Source organism: Osmerus eperlanus, chromosome 2 (genome assembly GCF_963692335.1).
Source record: "Osmerus eperlanus chromosome 2, fOsmEpe2.1, whole genome shotgun sequence".
Lineage (NCBI taxonomy): Eukaryota > Metazoa > Chordata > Actinopteri > Osmeriformes > Osmeridae > Osmerus > Osmerus eperlanus.
Window position 1 is genome coordinate 4428647 of NC_085019.1, and position 17462 is coordinate 4446108.

Sequence of the window (17462 nt, forward strand, 5' to 3'; positions counted from 1 at the left end):
TCATGGACAATATTGACATAATAAAAAAAGTATGTAGCCTATAAATGCTTAAAACGATGGCTGTATTTTTTTTTATAAACTCCCGGCTACACTCAACTACACTCAATTCATTTTCTCTTTTAGAACTGCACTTCTCAGAATAATTGAATGAAATACTTTTTCCAAAACAAAATTTTGCGCATGTGTTTAAAAGGTTGTAAAATATTTACATTTTAATTAAATGGAAACAAAGATGTTAAACATAATTAATTACAAAAGGTTACCTTAACAAATCTCCACGCTAACCATCTTTGTATTATTACAATAAAGTATGGTTTCCTTGCTTAGAGTCATTTTTTAAGTATGTCACCCAGATGTTACACGCAAGACAGCAAACCCCAAAAAGTTATTTTTGTTTGTGTGGTGTGGTACAAAGAGAGGTGTGGTAGCCTACAATGAAACTCCCAGAAAATCAATATCATCCTCATAATTTGTGCATATGAATAGCTTTTGAAAAGCTATTCAAGCTTGTAAAACACAACAACCAGACATTGGCTCTTGTATGAATCCACTTACACAGACAGATGAAATCCCCGCTCAATCGAGGCATTCCTCAAGCTCATGATTGAAAGCAGAACACGCACCGCTAAGCTACGGGCAGCACACAGTGCGCATCGCGCGCATATTTGACGTTCTTGAATACAATACGTTGCGGAGGAGGAAGTTCCGCTAAACAATCTTAGCCCTCAAGTTAGCTAGCAAGCTAGCTGTCCAATGCAAAACTAATTTTGATCCCAACCTAAAACATTTAGAAATGAGTTAGCTTGTTTGCTCTACAAATAGATAACTTCACAGCTAAGTATGAACTCCACTTATTTTTACTGCTCAATAAGAGAGCTTTATATGTCGTTTTTTTCTATTCCGCTCTGATTATAGCTATCTCTCTAGCTCGTTTGCTTGTTAACCTAGCCATTCCCATACAAAGAAGCAGGTACAGTACATGATCTAAGTTAAGATGAATCGTCCAAAGCCTACAGCACTAAGGCGTCCCAGTGCCGCAAAACCATCAGGTATGTAGCAAGCAACTGTTAAGTCTAGACATACATTGTATCAACTTTGCTAACAATATAACATGTTTTATTATGCTTTGTGAGACAGTCCCATCGCAGTACTTTTCAGCTGACTTTGGAAAGAGTTAAAAGATGTAGAGCTAGATAAATACTCATTTTCTGTAGTGGATAACTATCAATGATGTTGTTACTCCACCAGGACACCCTCCGCCTGGGGACTTCATAGCACTGGGGTCAAAGAGCCAGGGTGGAGAGTCAAAAGCACCTGCGGTACTTCTGAAGCCATCATCCACCCCCTCTGACCGTAAACGAGAGGCTTCTTCATCGATCCCTTCCTCCTCTGGCCTGTCCAGCCTTGTGAAGCGCCCCAAATTATCCTCTACCCCTCCCGTAAGTGCTCTGGGGCGACTGGCTGACGTGGTTGCAGTGGACAAGAGAGCTATATCACCCTCTATCAAGGAACCCTCAGTGGTGCCATTAGAAGGTAAGACACTTAGATTATTATGTTTGTTAACTGGAAATGGTAGAGGTCCTGACATATTCAACTCTATCTGATGCTCTACGAACACCGTGCCATTCTTGTAGTCCCCCCAGCTGTGCTGTTAGATGAGATTGAAGCAGCAGAATCAGAGGGAAACGATGACCGCATCGAGGGAGTGCTGTGTGGGGCAGTCAAACAACTGAAGATGAACAGAGCCAAGCCTGACATCACACTGTACCTCAGCCTCATGTTTCTGGCTAAGATTAAGCCCAACGTCTTTGCCACGGAAGGCATTATTGAGGTAAGAATTGAGACAAACTATCGGATATAGTTCCATTCAGTTTCACAGGATGTTCATAACAGTTTTTGTGGACAGGCGTTGTGCAGTCTTCTTCGACGAGATGCCTCAATCAACTTCAAAGCCAAAGGTAACAGCCTTGTGTCTGTGCTCGCCTGCAATCTGCTGATGGCTGCCTATGAGGAGGATGAGAACTGGCCAGAGATCTTTGTCAAAGTGAGCATCTTTTGGGTTCGATTTTGTCAGCTTTCTACAATTTAACAATCCAATGAAAACGATCTAAAATCTGTTTAGACTAATTGGAACTTCTTGATGCTGATGATGATTTTCAGGTGTACATAGAGGACTCTCTGGGGGAGAGAATCTGGGTGGACAGTTCCCACTGTAAGAACTTTGTTGACAACATTCAGACTGCCTTTGGCACCAAGATGCCCCCTAAAAGTATGCTGCTGCAGACAGACACTGGCCGCTCTGCAGGGGATCTGAGTGCAGGTAGGAGTGTGTAGGCCAGCTTGTTCATCTAGACATCCTGCCATGGAAGGCTTCAGTGTGAACTGACGTCTACCTTGTTGTGCTCCAGGCAGCAGTCCTCATCCCTCCACCCCAGATGAGGATGATAGCCAGACTGAGTTGCTGATTGCCGAGGAGAAGCTTAGCCCTGAGGACGATGGTCAAGTTATGCCAAGGTATTGTTTCCTGAAGACGTTGGTCTCTTCTGCCTTGTTTGAGGTGATAATCTCTTTAAGAAGCATTTTTTCTTTCATTCTCCTCTTTGCCGTGAAACAGGTATGAGGAGTTGGCTGAGAGCGTGGAGGACTACGTGCTGGACGTCCTGAGGGATCAGTTGAACCGCAGGCAGCCCATGGACAACGTCTCCCGGAACCTTCTGCGTTTGCTCACTGCCACCTGTGGCTATAAGGAGGTGCGGCTCATGGCTGTGCAGAGGCTGGAGATGTGGCTGCAGAACCCAAAGGTGAGAGGTGCAACACAGCCACAAGGCATCCCCATCAACCATCATACATTGTAGTTGGGAATTGCTTTTCTTCAGCACATTTCAATTCCTTGTTTATTTCAGATGTTTGTACGCTCTGTTATTCCACAAAATGTGGAATAACACATGTGTGTTGATGTGTTGTTGTGTTGGCAGTTGACTCGCCCAGCTCAGGACCTCCTCATGTCGCTGTGTATGAACTGCAACTCTCACGGAGCGGATGACATGGAGGTGATCTCTAACCTGATCAAGATCCGCCTCAAACCCAAAGTCCTGCTCAATCACTACATGCTCTGTGTCAGGTGCGTAGACTGTCTTTTCGATCCAGGAATCCTTTCTGAGGAAAAAATTAATTGAAAAAAATACATTAATTCAAACCACCTTGCTGTGCTTGCCTTTGGTTTCCAGAGAGCTTCTGAACGCACACAGAGACAACCTCGGCACAATGGTGAAGCTTGTGATCTTTAACGAGCTGTCCAATGCCAGGAACCCCAACAACATGCAGGTTCTCCACACGGTTCTCCAGCACAGCCCAGAGCAGGCTCCCAAGGTACGAAAATACCCCATGCTGACACCTGGGAATAAACAAGCTCGCCTTATCATGTCTGTGCATTTCTATATCACTTGCCTTCTCTCTGTTCTTGTTTCCCTCCTGGCCCCAGTTTCTTGCCATGGTGTTCCAAGACCTGCTGACTAACAAGGACGATTACCTCCGAGCCTCGCGGGCTTTGCTGAGGGAGATCGTCAAACAGACCAAGCACGAGATCAACTTCCAGTCCTTCTGTCTGGGCCTGATGCAGGAGAGGAAGGAGGCCACCTATGTAGACTTGGAGTTCAAGGTGAGCAACATACAGACTGTTGACTACCAATGCAATCTCACTCTAAATCCAGTCCTGATCCAGTGCCTTACCTACAGCTTTTGAAAGTCGCATTATGTCGTCTGTCCGTCCCACAGGAACGGTTTGTCATCCAGGTGACTGACCTTCTTACAGTGTCCATGATGCTGGGCATCACCGCTCAGGTCAAGGAGGCCGGCGTCGCCTGGGACAAAGGAGAGAAGAAGAGTGCGTGTAAATTGACCTGTCGACCGTCGCTTTACACGTGGAGGTTTATTTTCCCAGCTTTGTTTGAACACCCCAGTTAACACCCCACTTTGTGTCAGATCTCGAGGTGCTGAGGTCCTTCCAGAACCAGATAGCAGCCATCCAGAGGGATGCTGTGTGGTGGCTTCACACGGTCGTGCCCACCATCAGCAAAACGGGTCCCAAGGACTATGTCCACTGGTATGTAATGGGAGTCAGATGGGAGTCAGGTGGCTGAGCGGTGAGGGAATCGGGCTAGTAATCCGAAGGTTGCCAACTGACGTTGTGTCCTTGGGCAAGGCACTTCACCCTACTTGCCTCGGGGGAATGTCCCTGTACTTACTGTAAGTCGCTCTGGATAAGAGCGTCTGCTAAATGACTAAATGTAAATGTAATGGACTATTACATTGACCGTTTGCTAGTTGATGAAACACCGTTGGTATGAAATACTGGTTACATGTCCTTCATGCACTTGTTTTGATCGATCTTCTTTCTTCTCTTATTCTCTTCCCTAGCCTTCACAAGGTGCTTTTCACAGAGCAGCCAGAGACTTACTACAAATGGGACAACTGGCCCCCTGAGAGCGACAGGAAGTGAGCGTTTCAACGACCAGAAAGTTCTGTCTCTTACAAAAAACAGCCGGTGTATCCCTCCCTCTGTTTGTGCCGGTCTTTAATTAGTTTCTTTTTTTTTTTCGCTAGCTTTTTCCTTCGTCTGTGCTCTGAAGTGCCCCTGCTGGAGGACACATTGATGCGTATCCTGGTCATCGGCCTGTCACGCGAACTGCCTCTGGGCCCCGCTGACGCCATGGAGCTGGCCGACCACCTGGTGAAGAGGGCAGCCGGGGTCCAGTCAGATGGTACGTCTTTGACCCGGGCAGGGTCTCGATGCGACCTCCGTATCGCTCAAGCCGCTTGCAGGACGTGACACTGAGTTGACTTGATGTTGTGCTGTAGATCTGGATGTGCTGAAAGTGGAGAGGATCCAGCTCATCGATGCAGTGCTGAACCTGTGCACATATCACCACCCTGAGAACATCCAACTGCCTGCAGGGTATGTCCAGTGCTTCTCTGTGCTTTGTTACTGTCAGGGAAGTCCTGGATTACTACAGCAGCAGAACTAGTAGTTATTCTTCGGAATGTAAACCCAAATTGTTGTTGTAGGTATCAACCTCCAAACCTGGCGATATCTACTCTATATTGGAAGGCGTGGCTTCTACTGCTTGTTGTGGCTGCATTCAATCCTCAGAAGATAGGTATGACTGATAACCTGCAAGTCTTTGTTAAGTCTACACATGCAGGATTACACAATTGTGTTTTGAGTTCTCTTACATTTAGTCATTTAGCAGATGCTCTTATCCAGAGCGACTTACAGTAAGTACAGGGACATTCCCCCCGAGGCAAGTAGGGTGAAGTGCCTTGCCCAAGGACACAACGTCATTTGGCAGAGCCGGGGATCGAACCAGAAACCTTCTGATTACTAGCCCGATTCCCTCACCGCTCAGCCACCTGACTCCCTTAATATCCCTTTGTGTTTCATCAGGCTTGGCAGCTTGGGATGGCTATCCCACACTGAAAATGCTCATGGAAATGGTCATGACCAAGTAAGCATGCCTAAACTCACAAGCCGAAACTCAAAACATCAGTTTATCAACCCAACAAACGTGTTCTCATCCTTTTCTCTGACCCGGACAGTAACTACTCCTACCCTCCCTGCACGGTTGCGGACGAGGAGACCAAGACCGAGATGATCAGCCGGGAGCTGCAGATCTCCCAGAGAGAGAAGCAGGAGATTCTGGCCTTTGAGAGCCACCTGGCAGCAGCTTCCACCAAGCAGACCATCACAGAGAGCAACAGTCTGCTGCTGTGCCAGCTCACCAGTCTGGACCCACAGTAAGAGCCCTGCTGAACTACTTGCATCCTAGCCCCGGCACTCGTTCCTTTTGCGTCTGCATGCTAGGTATCTGGCTTGGTATTTCCTGAACAATCAGTCGGATTTCCCGGGAAAGTGTCTTCGATGTTGACTGGACTTGAAGTGGTGTTGTGACTTGCTGAACACGTATGTGTGTGTGTGTGTGTGTCCAGGGGCCCTCCTCGCAGACCTCCTCCCCAGGTCCAGGAACAGGTGAAGACCCTAAACCAGTCCCTGCGTCTGGGCCACCTGCTTTGTCGCAGCCGCAACCCCGACTTCCTGCTCAACATCATCCAGAGACAGGTTAGTGTGCGGTGGCACCCTCTCTCAGCACTGGCTCACCAAGTCTCCATCCCCCTGGGGTTGGCGTCTAACCGTTCCTCCCTGGTCCTCCTAGGCCTCGTCCCAGTCAATGCCTTGGCTGGCTGACCTGGTGCAGTCCAGTGAAGGGTCCTTGGATGTGCTGCCTGTGCAGTGCCTGTGTGAGTTCCTGCTCCACGATGCTGCGGACGACACCATGCCCATCGAAGACGAGGACGAGGCAGAGAGCAAAGAGCAGAGAGCCAAAAAGCGACAAGTATGAAGGGATATTGTTTCCCCAAGCCAGATCCGTTGCATATTTCGTGTTTTGTCTCGACAAGTCACCAATGGCTGCGTCTGTCCCCTTGCCAGAGGCAGCAGAAACAGAGGCAGCTGCTTGGAAGGCTGCAGGACCTGCTGTTGGGTCCTAAAGCAGATGAGCAGACCACATGTGAGGTGCTGGACTACTTCCTGCGCAGGCTCAGCTCCTCTCAGGTGGCTTCAAGAGTGCTGGCCATGAAGGTATGCTGTCTCACAGTCCAGCGAACCCCACACACATACACTTACACGCCCGCGCAATGCCTATATGGTATGGGGAGCGGCTAACCGTCCGACGTCGCAGGGCCTGTCTCTGGTGCTGACGGAGGGCGGGCTGAAGGATGGAGAGGAGAGGGACCAGCCCATGGAGGAAGACTCGGCCGACGGCGAGCTGTTGCCAGGTTACCAGTGGCTGCTTCAAGACCTCCCCAAACTCCCGCTGTTTGACAGCGTGCGAGGCATGACGTCCACTGCCCTACAGCAGGTCTGTGTTCACTACAACAACTCTCAGTGGTGTATTGCCATGAGGCCAGATAATAAGCATAAGATTACCTTAGGTTATGGTTATATACAACATAAGGCAGATCACGTTTTCAGTCAACCAACCAGTTCTCATCACCCTAAACACTTATTGACTCTATTGTGTTTGATCTTCCCCAGGCCATACACATGGAGACAGACCCTCAGACCATCAGCGCCTACCTCATATACCTATCCCAGCATGCCCCGGTGGAGGAGCAGTCATCTCACAACGACCTGGCGCTGGTAACCCATGACTACGCATGTCCTCAGTCACACGTCCCCCTGTACTTGAGAATGCCTTTATTTAGCAGCCGCTTTTATCTAAAGCAACACATACAGGGGTGGATTTGAACCTGCCAACCTCTTAAAATGTGGTGAAACGTAGCGCTCGTGTCCCGCTCCTGGTGAGACGCTGACTGCTGTGTTGCTGTTGTTGTCGTCGTGTCTCAGGACATAGCGCGGCTGATCGTGGAGCGCTCCACCATCATGAACAGTCTGTTCTCCAAGCACTCCTACAGGCCAGAGTCCCACGCCGTGCTCTCCGCCCTCCTCACCATCTTCTCCACCTACATCCGGAGGATGAGGAAGACCAAGGAGGGGGAGGACCTCTACAGCTGGGTGAGTACCCGCGCCGGCGCGAGGCCCGCGTCGCTACGTTCGTCGTTCAAGTGCCGTGCGTAACGTGTGTCGGTGTTCCCGACTGCCTCAGTCCGAGTCGCAGGACCAGGTGTTTCTGCGCTGGACCACGGGGGAAACGGCCACCATGCACATCCTGGTGGTGCACGCCATGGTCATCTTGCTGACCTTGGGGCCGGCGAAAGGTACGGAGAGTCGGCATCCGAGTGGCACTCTCTCCATCGAGCTAGCGCCGCTACTACAAACATCTGCTGTCAAACTGTGGACGTCGTACTGGAAACGCGCGGTTCTATCGGACGCTGGGGGGCTCACGTGTGGTCTGTGCTTTTGTCCATGTTTTCAGGGGAGAACGAATTCTACAACCTGCTTGACATCTGGTTCCCTGACAAGAAGCCCCTCCCCACGGCCTTCCTGGTGGACACCTCCGAGGAGGCTCTCCTCCTGCCCGATTGGCTGAAGCTGCGGATGATCCGCTCGGAGGTCGCGCGATTGGTCGATGCAGGTGCGAGTCCCACGATCCCGGACGTTGCGGCGTCCGTAAAAAAAAAAAAGGGCCGGTGGGTGACGCGTGGCGATATGAAAAACACGCGCTTGTATGACTGGTCCTCGACCTGTGTGCGTTTCTGTAGCGTTGCAAGACCTGGAGCCCCAGCAGCTGCTGCTGTTCGTCCAGTCGTTCGGCATCCCAGTGTCCAGCATGAGCAAGCTGCTGCAGTACCTGGACCAGGCCGTGTCCCATGACCCGCAGACCCTGGAGCAGAACATAATGGACAAGAGTGAGCCTCTGCTCTACGCTGCCTTCACGTCCCCTCTGCATGGCTACGTTCGGAGGGTGCGGGTGGCTAATAGCTCTGTGTGTCTCCCCGCAGCGTACATGGCCCAGCTGGTTGAGGTGCAGCGTGAAAGAGGTGCCACCGGGGGGCACACTTTCCACACACTGCTCAGCTCCTCCATTCCCGCTCGGAGAGGTTTGTTGGGCCACCCGAAGAACATCATAAACGGGGGGGGGGGGCAGGGGAGAACGAACAACGTTTTTAGTTGCCAGTTAACCAGTGATTGTGTTGTCCACCTCACAGACAGTGCGGAGGTGAGCCGGGCCAAGGTCACCGTGGAGACCCCTCATAGTTCTGTCAAGATGAGAGCAGCCAATCAGATGCCTGCAATTGGTCCGGACGATGACCTCACTGGCATGCTTGCTCAGGTAGGCGCATTTGTCTCAAGTTTCATGAAAACCGTTTTAAACCCTCCTGAAGAGACTCAATATGACCGTTACAGAGACTAGGATTCTCTCTCGTAAACTTTGATAAAAAGCTAATATAAAGATCAAAGCATTTATTTAGTTTTTTTCACCGCATTGACCTTGTAAAGCCCACTGTAATTGATCCTGTCTGCTAACAGAACTGTGTGGTAGGGTAGTGTGGTCTGCAGACCTTCCGTGGAAACTCATCTGTTTCCCCCCTCTCCGCAGATGTTCCCCCTGAAGGTGGACCCCCGCTGGCCCGGCCCGCCGCCTCGCCAGCTCTCCCTGGCGCTGCAGCAGGCCCTGGCACAGGAGCTGATGCGCGCCAGGCAGGGGCAGCCACAGCCGGGCGGTGTGGCTGTCCGTCTCCTGCAGGCTCTCGCTACCCTGCTCAGCTCTGCCCACGCTGGGCCCCTGGTCTTGGCCATGCACCGCAGCCACACCCTCTCCTGCCCGCTGCTGCGCCAGCTTCACCTCTACCAGGTCGGTGCAACCTGGCAGTGCCGGCTTCTACTAGATCTGTCCGGCGACCACCAACTTCAAATACTGATTGGTCGATTCTAGCTTTTTTGGACTTGTTTTTCATTCTCATTGTCTCTCTCTCTCTTTCTCTCTCCTTGTGATCTTTTCCCTCCCCCCCAGCGGCTGGTCACCCAGGACGTGACCTTCTCCTCGCTCTTCTTCAAGGCCATCATCGAGATGCTGACCTGGCTGGAGAACCCATCTGTGGAGGCGGGGCCAATGCAGACCCTGGTCAAGTCCTTCGCTGGACAGTTCTCTCACAAACATCGGCTCAGCGATGGTGGGCACCTCTCGACTCAGTCAGACATCCGGCTACTACCGCTGTCGCTATGGCGTTTTTCCAAATCGCGATAACCGAGTGTCTCTGCTCTGCAGTTCGCACAGGTTTCCTGCACCTGGACAAGGACCTGGCCTACAGACGGGACTCTGAGGTGGCAGTCAGAGCCATCATCGCCTCCCTGAGGGCAGGGGAGAGGTGTAACGCAGAGCCTGAACTCATAGGCAAAGGTAGAGTCAGTGGGTGTTAGGCTATGTGTTATTTGAAAATGTCTGTTCGGTTTGGAAATGAAACCATCACGGCTCTGTGGAAATATGTTATCGCCTTTTTGTTGCCGTGTTGAAAGGCACGGCCGGGTGTTTCGCAATAGCCCCAGACCTGTTTTTAGGACCCCATGTCTGTTTTCTTCTTTTTTCTTCCTTTTGTTTATCTTTGAAGAACGTTCCTTCCTTTAAACTCAACCCAACCATCTCTAGAGTGAGGTCTGGCCATTCTGAGCTTGTTTACGTCCAATGTTCTCAAGTTCCCATCAAGCACGATGAAAGATGTCGTAACAGTCATCTGGTTGTGGCAAAGCTTGTGACTTAGGTTACACAAAAAATGTGATAATGGTAGTCTGTATTTTTGGTGTGTGGGTTTGGCTTTCCTTGGTCCCATGAATCTTTATTTTTCCATTTAAATCACAAGATTTTTCCTTCACCCATCGCACGCCGTCCTTGGTGTTCGTTTTGGAACTGCCAAATATTCCACCGTGTTCCCCGAAATAGCCCCACTACCCCCTCTCGTGATCACTGAGACATGCCGTTTGTTCTGCCAGTCTTACAGGGGCTGCTGGAGGTGAAGTCTCTGTACTTGGAGGAGCTGTTGTCCCTGTTAATGACCGTCGGAACACAAACGGGAACAGCGGGCCCTGTTACCATGGTGATATCTCTGCTCCTCCAGGGGAGCGAGGAGCAGGCCGTGAAAATGGAGGCGGATTCTAGAATGTGAGCAAAGCGCCTCTACGCTCCCCTGGAGACATAGAACTGACATAGATCTGAACATAGACCTGTGATGCACATCAAATTACCTTCTGTTTGTGTAACCTTTTTTTCTAGTATGGATTTTGTCCGTATGGTTCTTTTGAAATGGAGTTTCTCTCTAGAGAATCCTGTAGACACCAGTCATGTGTTTAATGCTGTGTATCTCTTCCTCAGCCGCTCAGAGACAAAGACAGGGTCTTGCTCGGGTCTGCTGGTTGATTGGCTGGAACACCTTGACCCAGAGGTGACCTCAGTGTGTCCAGACCTCCAGCAGAAGCTACTCTTTGCCCTCAACAAGGTAAAGCTCAGCTGTCATTGTTTGCCGCTTGCTTCCTCTGTCGTAACGCTAACCTAATAAGTGTGGCGTTATCATATAACTCCTTTCTTTAAAATTGAGTTGGTCCGGCTCACCGTGCCCCTCTGGGGTGTTCTCTTGCAGGCGAGAGGGACCCCCTCCTACAGGCCTTACCTCCTGGCCCTGCTGACCCACCAGTCCAATTGGACCACTCTCCACCAGTGCATTAGCGCTCTCCTCGGCAAGCCCAAAGACCAGAGGTGGGACATGCAGCTCGCCCCACCGCTCTCTAAGGAAACGTGTTATAGCACAGGGGTGGACTGAATAGCGTTCTAGATGTTTCTAATAGCCCGATGCGTTGTTCTGCCTCAGACTTGACCCCTCCTCAGCCCTGGACTTCCTGTGGGCCTGCAGCCACATTCCTCGTATCTGGCAGGGCCGCGACCAGAAGACTCCCCAGGTATGGCAGGTCGACCACACGGCTCCTCCTGGCCTCAAGTCCCATTTAAACTAACGTAGTATAGTTTATATTTACATTTAGTCATTTAGCAGACGCTCTTATCCAGAGCGACTTACAGTAAGGGACATTCCCCCCGAGGCAAGTAGGGTGAAATGCCTTGCCCAAGGACACAACGTCATTCGGCACGGCCAGGAATCGAACCGGCAACCTTCTGATTAATAGCCCGATTCCCTAACCGCTCAGCCATCTGCTATTAATAGTAAGGAAACCCCATTGCTTCCCCCCAAACTTCCCCCTTTCCCGACACCCCTCCTCCCCCCACCATGCCTGACTGACGGCTGTCCCCGTTCCTCCCCTCGCAGAAGCGGACGGAGAAGTTTGTCCTGCGTCTGAGCCCCGAGGATCTCATCAGCCTGGTGGACCTGATCCTGTCTGAGTCAGAGCTGGACAGCCGTGACTCGCCCCAGGGCCACGGTGCGCTGGACCAGGCTTCCTGCTCCCTCATCCAGGCCCGCCTGCCCCTGCTGCACTCCTGCTGCCAGGACCTGGAGGACGTCAAGAAGGTCTCCCAGTACCTCATCAACTGCTCCAAAAAATGGGGAGACGGGTAAGGAGCAGAGGGGCTGCTCAGAGAACGAGGCTGCTGCTGTTTTGTCCGTTACTACTTCACCCCCTCTTCTTTTCTGTCTGTGTATCTGTCCCCCTCTCTTCTGGATCCCATCACTTCCTAAACCAACGGAGGAAAAATATGTATATTTTTGTCCCATGAAATTCCCCCAAGTGCCCACAGGTCATGGAGTTAAACATAGTTTTTTTCTTCTTCTCTCTTTCCAATTAGCCCACGTATTGAACTTGGTCTTTGGCCTCTAAAAGGAATGTACTGATAAACTCGGGGCATATCACACTAGATTCTCCCACATGGAGCAGATGATTTTTTCAGACTGAACGGTCTCTGTCAAGCACAATGCCGTGGACCGGGGAAAACTCGATAATTAGGTCTATTGGTGTGAAATTAAAACCAGCAGAAGTCGTCTGTGCTGTGATCTCTTTAAAAGCTCAATGTATTATAATGAAGCCAAGAGGATTAAGGCTGAAGCTCTAAACTTGCCTGTGTTGTGAATTCCTGCTTCGACTTAGCTGTCAGAGATCGGGGTGCAACTCTTTGTGGAGGCAAAACCTTCTTTCATGAATATGTCTCTGGTTATTAAACTACTTTAATGAGGAAACTTTGGCCAAGGTCAAGTAAAATTAGCTTCCGAATTACAATATTTTAAGTACAGCTAAGCTGTCTGGTAAAATTGTTGGTAGTAAAAACATTGTTTGCTAAAACCGTCCTACAAAGTGGACGGATTGGCCTTGTGTAGGATAAACATGTACTTGTTGTGTGCATGGGATTCTCGTTACAGCAACCTCTTTTAGGCTCATAGGCAGATAAGCTGGTGTTTACGCCGCGATTACATATCCACTGTTGAAAAGGCAGTGTTGAGTCTTGACTCTCTTGGTCAAGGTCATTCTTCTCTACCGAATACCCTCCAGCCAATACTGGTCAAGTTAAACCTTTTAAATCGGTAGATGGCGCACCATCTAGTACTCCCTCATCCACCGTATAGTGTGCCCCTTCTCCTCCACTGTGACTGAAACGGATAGAGACGAGACTGTGTGTTTCCCCCCCCCCACATCTCCTGTTAAACCTCTTGTGTTGGCAGTGTGATGAGTAAGCGCTGTCAGAACCTCCTGCTCCAGATCTACCTGCACTTCCCTGAGGTCATCCAGCACGTCACCCTGCCCGAAGCCACCCTGAGCAGCGAGGGGGCCGCGGACGGGAGCACCTGCCAGGTACAGCTCCGGTTGGCGCCACGCTCCCCCGGGGGGCGGGGGGGGGGCCCGTTTCATCTTCCAGCCATGCAGTGTTAATGTAGAGAAGGTGATAGACATCCTTACGATGACTGCCTGTTCATTGGCTGCTTTTCAGATGGACATCCTGGTCCATCGCCTGGTCACGCTACTGTCCGATACGGGAGACTCCAAGTCGGCCGAGAACAGCATGTCGGATGCTAACCTATCCTGTAGGAAGCTGGCTGTGTCCCACCCAGTCCTGCTTCTCAGGTGAGGATCGTTCAGGAAACCGGTTCATGTAATCATGAATGTTTGATTGCAATTGGGCGATTGGATTTTGTTTTTCTGTGTGTGACCTTGATGTAACAGAGGTTTAGAGGTCAGCTTGTGTCTCGGTGCAAACTCTTTGTGTGTGCGTGTTTCCAGACACCTGCCCATGGTCGCAGGACTGTTACATGGACGCATCCACCTCAACTTCCAGGAGTTTCGGCAGCAGAACCACCTGGCGTTCTTCCTCAACGTGCTGGCCATCCTCGAGCTGCTGCAGCCGCTGGTGTTCCACAGCGACCACCAGAGGGCGCTGCAGGACTGTCTGCTCTCCTTCATGAAGGTTCTTCAGGTGAGGCACAGCCTGTAAGCTCCATGGTGACGACAAATACACCGAGCTGCCTTCATGGTTTAGGACGGTGTTTATCCGATATTTGGCCAGGCTGTTCAGCTTTTCGGTATGTTTTGCATTGCAGTAGAGGATGCTTACCCGTTATTTGGTTTTCACAAACCAAATAAGAGGCCCAATGTCTTTTGTATTGTTTCATCGACACCATCCATCTTTTTGTTCTGAAATCACAAATTGTATCCTATGTCTCCTTTACAGAATTTCTTGCGAACTCGCTCACCACTGGTCTTCCTCAATAAGTTTGTGCAATTCATCCAGAAGTACATCATCCATAACGGGGCTGCAGCTATCCCCTACCTACAGAAGCACTCTGATATTCTGCAGTAAGTCAAATAGCTAAGAGTAAAAATACATAAATACAAGTTTCTATATAGACATACAAGTAGCAGCATCATTAACAAAGTATTTTTGTGCCCAGCTGAAGTGTGCTAAGTTTTGTGGTTTGTTCCTGTGTGTCCCACCAGGGCTCTCTCCTCAGAGAACCCAGAGCTGGGTCAGCTTAAGTCCCTGCTGGCCGGGCTCACTCTGCCTGTGAAGGCAGGCTCTTCTGAGGTCTCTGAGGAGGACAAAGAGGGTAAGACTAAGCCCCCGAACCAAACCCACAACCTTCCAGTCTCGACGACAACACCTACTCCGTGGTGTTCTTGAAAGATACGATCCTTACACGAAATCATCGATCCTTGACTAGAAATAGACATGTGGACATTTTCACCATTAGCCATGTGAATGGAAATAGGTCATTGGGTAGGTATATTAGTGGTTTGTGACTTATCGCCGATTTATTTTTCTTCTTTAGATGATTCCTCAGCGGGGTCGCTGCCCATGGTCAGTATATCTGCCTCGTCTCCTGTGACTGCCGCTGACATGACCATGTGTCTGAAGAAGATGTCCAGAGGAGAAGCAGTGGAAGGTAGGTAACCTACGGTCACAACAGACGCTTCAACCAATTAAAAAACACGGTTTTGATCACCGTTCCATCACTCGTCTCCTCCTACTTCGCGTTGCAGACATGCTGGAAGTGCTGGCGGAGGTGGACGAGAAGTCCAAGCGGAGCCCTGAGATCATCCAGTACTTTGCTGTAAGTCGCGTGGACACATTTGTATAAAAAAAGACCAAAAAAAAACAGGTTCGTCGTAAGCACAGGCAACGGAACTGTGTGTGTTTAAAATGTCCCGCGTCGTCTCGTCCTCAGAACGACCTCCAGAGACTGATGAGCTCCTCTGAGGAGCTGTGTCGTAACATGGCCTTCAGCCTGGCCCTGCGCTGCATCCAGAACAACCCCCGGTAAGAGCGCCTCAACCCCAGACCGAGCACCTCGCCCTTCACCGTGGTGTTGAGCCCAACAGTGAACTGCATATGTCTTGTCAAGTCTGTTAAGATAGAGGCCACAAAATGTATGTTGTCCTCGAGTAACGTTTGTCTGTTTCGTTGGAATAGCATGGCAGCAGACTTCCTTCCTACCTTCATGTACTGTATGGGCAGCGGGAACTTTGATGTGGTACAGACAGCCTTGAGGAACCTTCCAGAATATGTGCTGCTCTGTCAAGGTGAGCGTTTCTCTCGGACTGCTCGTTCTTTCGACAGTGCTTCTTTACGTGCTCTGGGCTCCTGTCTGTGTGTGTGAACAGATAAAAGACGGAAGTGATCATGGCAGAGTCACATGTTTTTGTGTTTGACGTTGGGTTTTTTTCTCCAGAGCATGCAGACATATTGCTTCACAAGGCTTTCCTGGTGGGGGTCTATGGACAGATTGATACCAGTTCTATGATCTCTGAGTCCATGAAGGTCCTACACATGGATGCAACAACCTAACAACACGGAGACAAATACATTACAAAATACCAAGACTGGAGCTGTTACTGCTACTGCAGTGTAACAACATGTATGCTTTGTCGTATGACTCGTGTTTTACTGCTTGGTACACCATCCCATGCTCTTTTCTTTTAATCAACATTGTAGATGCAAGATATGTGTTGAATTCAGATTGGCCTCGTATGCTTTCATGTGATTAAAAATCTTCAGGTTCTGCTTTCTACTTGTTTCGAAGTTCGGCTAGTAATCACTGTAGTGTATTTTGAATTTAAAAAAAAAATGTCAAAGTGAATTTAGGAAGTGCAAGGCATCCCTAGGAGTTCACACTCTTGCCAATTATCTACACAGAACATGGTGAACCAATTTTGTATGTCAGTAAATTGTATCGAATAAGCTTTCAGAATCCGGTAGACCTAATTATTGTTTTTCATATCAATATTTCACCACATTTTAACAAGAGAAACCGAGAACCTGTTAATAGAACAAGGCTTGTTGCCCTTTCATTTCATTCCAGTCGTTCCTGAGTCCTGATAAAGCTGGGAACAGCTGTCATACGTGTTCTCTCTTTTCACTGAGCTGTAGCAGACAAATTAAAGGCATTCTGCAAATGCTGTGATGGAAACCAATTTGCCATGAAAGTGTGAGTTATTTTGCCCAGTGCCAGTGACTTCATCGGAAAACCTCTTGATGGAGTCAGAGGGGTAGGGGTAATGACATGCAGGCATGCAGGTAACCCAGGGAAGTGTCCTGTCCTATTTATGGGAAATTAACCGAGGCCGTAATTGTTCAATCACTAGACCAAAGGGCCCTTTGAAGGCTGTATGCGGGCAGGCAGTTTGGCCCAGTACTGGAACTGACTTTACTGGTGTTGCATTACATGTGGGGACATGGAGAGGAAGCTCTTGTATTTTGAGAGGAGGGTCCTGTGTCAGGGTGAGGCATGCCCGCACCAGTGGGTCAGGCAAAATGGCTCCATCAGGACTGTCAGGTACTCACCGCGCTGCTCACTCAGGGCTGATGAAAGCGGCCTCCCTCAGTGAGGTCCATGCATCTCCAGTGATCTGCGTCCCACTCTCCTTTTAAGATGTCATAATTGATTTGAAGCTAGGGGAAGAAATTCCTCAAGCGATTTTTTTTTTGCCCACATTGCACACATAGAAATAGATTCCATTCACTGTTCTAGACCTACCTGTCCACGCTGTCCTCCCACTGCTTTTTGGGACGGATGTGTTCATCGCACCTGTAAGGTGTTTTTTAACTCACTGCATCAAGAGTTCAATGTTCTGTTTGTGGTTGTCCGTCAGCCTGCAACAGATGCTTCTAATAGCTGCCTGGGCTCTTGGTGAGGCGCCAGCATGCCATTGGCTGGTGGGCAGTGAGGTGGAACAGAGATGAGTGACAGGGAGCGAAGATGAGCAGGGAGAAGGCGGGGCTGTCATTGAGTTGCCTGATGAGCCACTGACATACTAACAACCTCTGTGGTTATTCATCACGCTAGCCTTACACCCTAATGCAGGTGCCTGTCTCTCAGTGCATTTGAGCTTGATGAGATGTCTCGTGTCGTTTGTCCTCACAGCACGATTGTAGTTTTCTCGTAATCAGTATGCGTGTTGATGAGAATCGGAAAACATTTATCCTGTAGCCGAGATATGTGCTAGTGCATGAAGCGGAGGGTGGGGGTGTCTCACTCAACTCTGGGAGGGGCCCTGATGTGCTGCTACCTGCCCAGGCACA

At 49.8% G+C, this 17462-nt stretch overlaps 1 protein-coding gene across 2 annotated transcripts; it reads left to right on the forward strand.

Moving 5' to 3' along the window:
• Positions 1–686: 686 nt before the first annotated feature.
• On the forward strand, positions 687–16354 carry ints1 (integrator complex subunit 1). 2 transcript variants are annotated; one of them, XM_062447558.1, is made up of 47 exons: positions 687–1049; positions 1249–1533; positions 1635–1831; positions 1907–2044; positions 2161–2320; positions 2409–2514; positions 2615–2801; positions 2976–3121; positions 3228–3369; positions 3482–3658; positions 3775–3889; positions 3982–4102; positions 4417–4494; positions 4603–4760; positions 4858–4954; positions 5065–5156; positions 5444–5504; positions 5596–5793; positions 5986–6115; positions 6210–6389; positions 6485–6634; positions 6735–6914; positions 7091–7195; positions 7403–7570; positions 7662–7773; positions 7932–8090; positions 8218–8364; positions 8458–8556; positions 8665–8789; positions 9057–9311; positions 9471–9630; positions 9726–9857; positions 10445–10613; positions 10824–10947; positions 11089–11204; positions 11317–11404; positions 11767–12011; positions 13111–13240; positions 13377–13510; positions 13667–13859; positions 14115–14239; positions 14381–14490; positions 14713–14826; positions 14924–14994; positions 15109–15200; positions 15354–15463; positions 15613–16354. In XM_062447558.1, exons 1-47 carry the CDS (start codon positions 995–997, stop codon positions 15726–15728), a joined length of 6552 nt encoding a protein of 2183 aa, XP_062303542.1. In that variant the 5' UTR covers positions 687–994; the 3' UTR covers positions 15729–16354. The 2 variants fall into 2 exon arrangements, with proteins under 2 accessions (XP_062303542.1, XP_062303550.1); XM_062447566.1 differs by having other exon boundaries at positions 3775–3883.
• The last annotated feature ends 1108 nt before the right edge of the window (positions 16355–17462 follow it).

Bases quoted from the DNA above. Each gene is read 5' to 3' on its own strand.
- ints1 (XM_062447558.1), top strand. From the start codon at position 995: ATGAATCGTCCAAAGCCTACAGCACTAAGGCGTCCCAGTGCCGCAAAA. The intron at 6,390-6,484 runs GTATGAAGGGAT...TCCCCTTGCCAG, and splicing joins AGAGAGCCAAAAAGCGACAA to AGGCAGCAGAAACAGAGGCA. The intron at 13,511-13,666 runs GTGAGGATCGTT...GCGTGTTTCCAG, and splicing joins CACCCAGTCCTGCTTCTCAG to ACACCTGCCCATGGTCGCAG.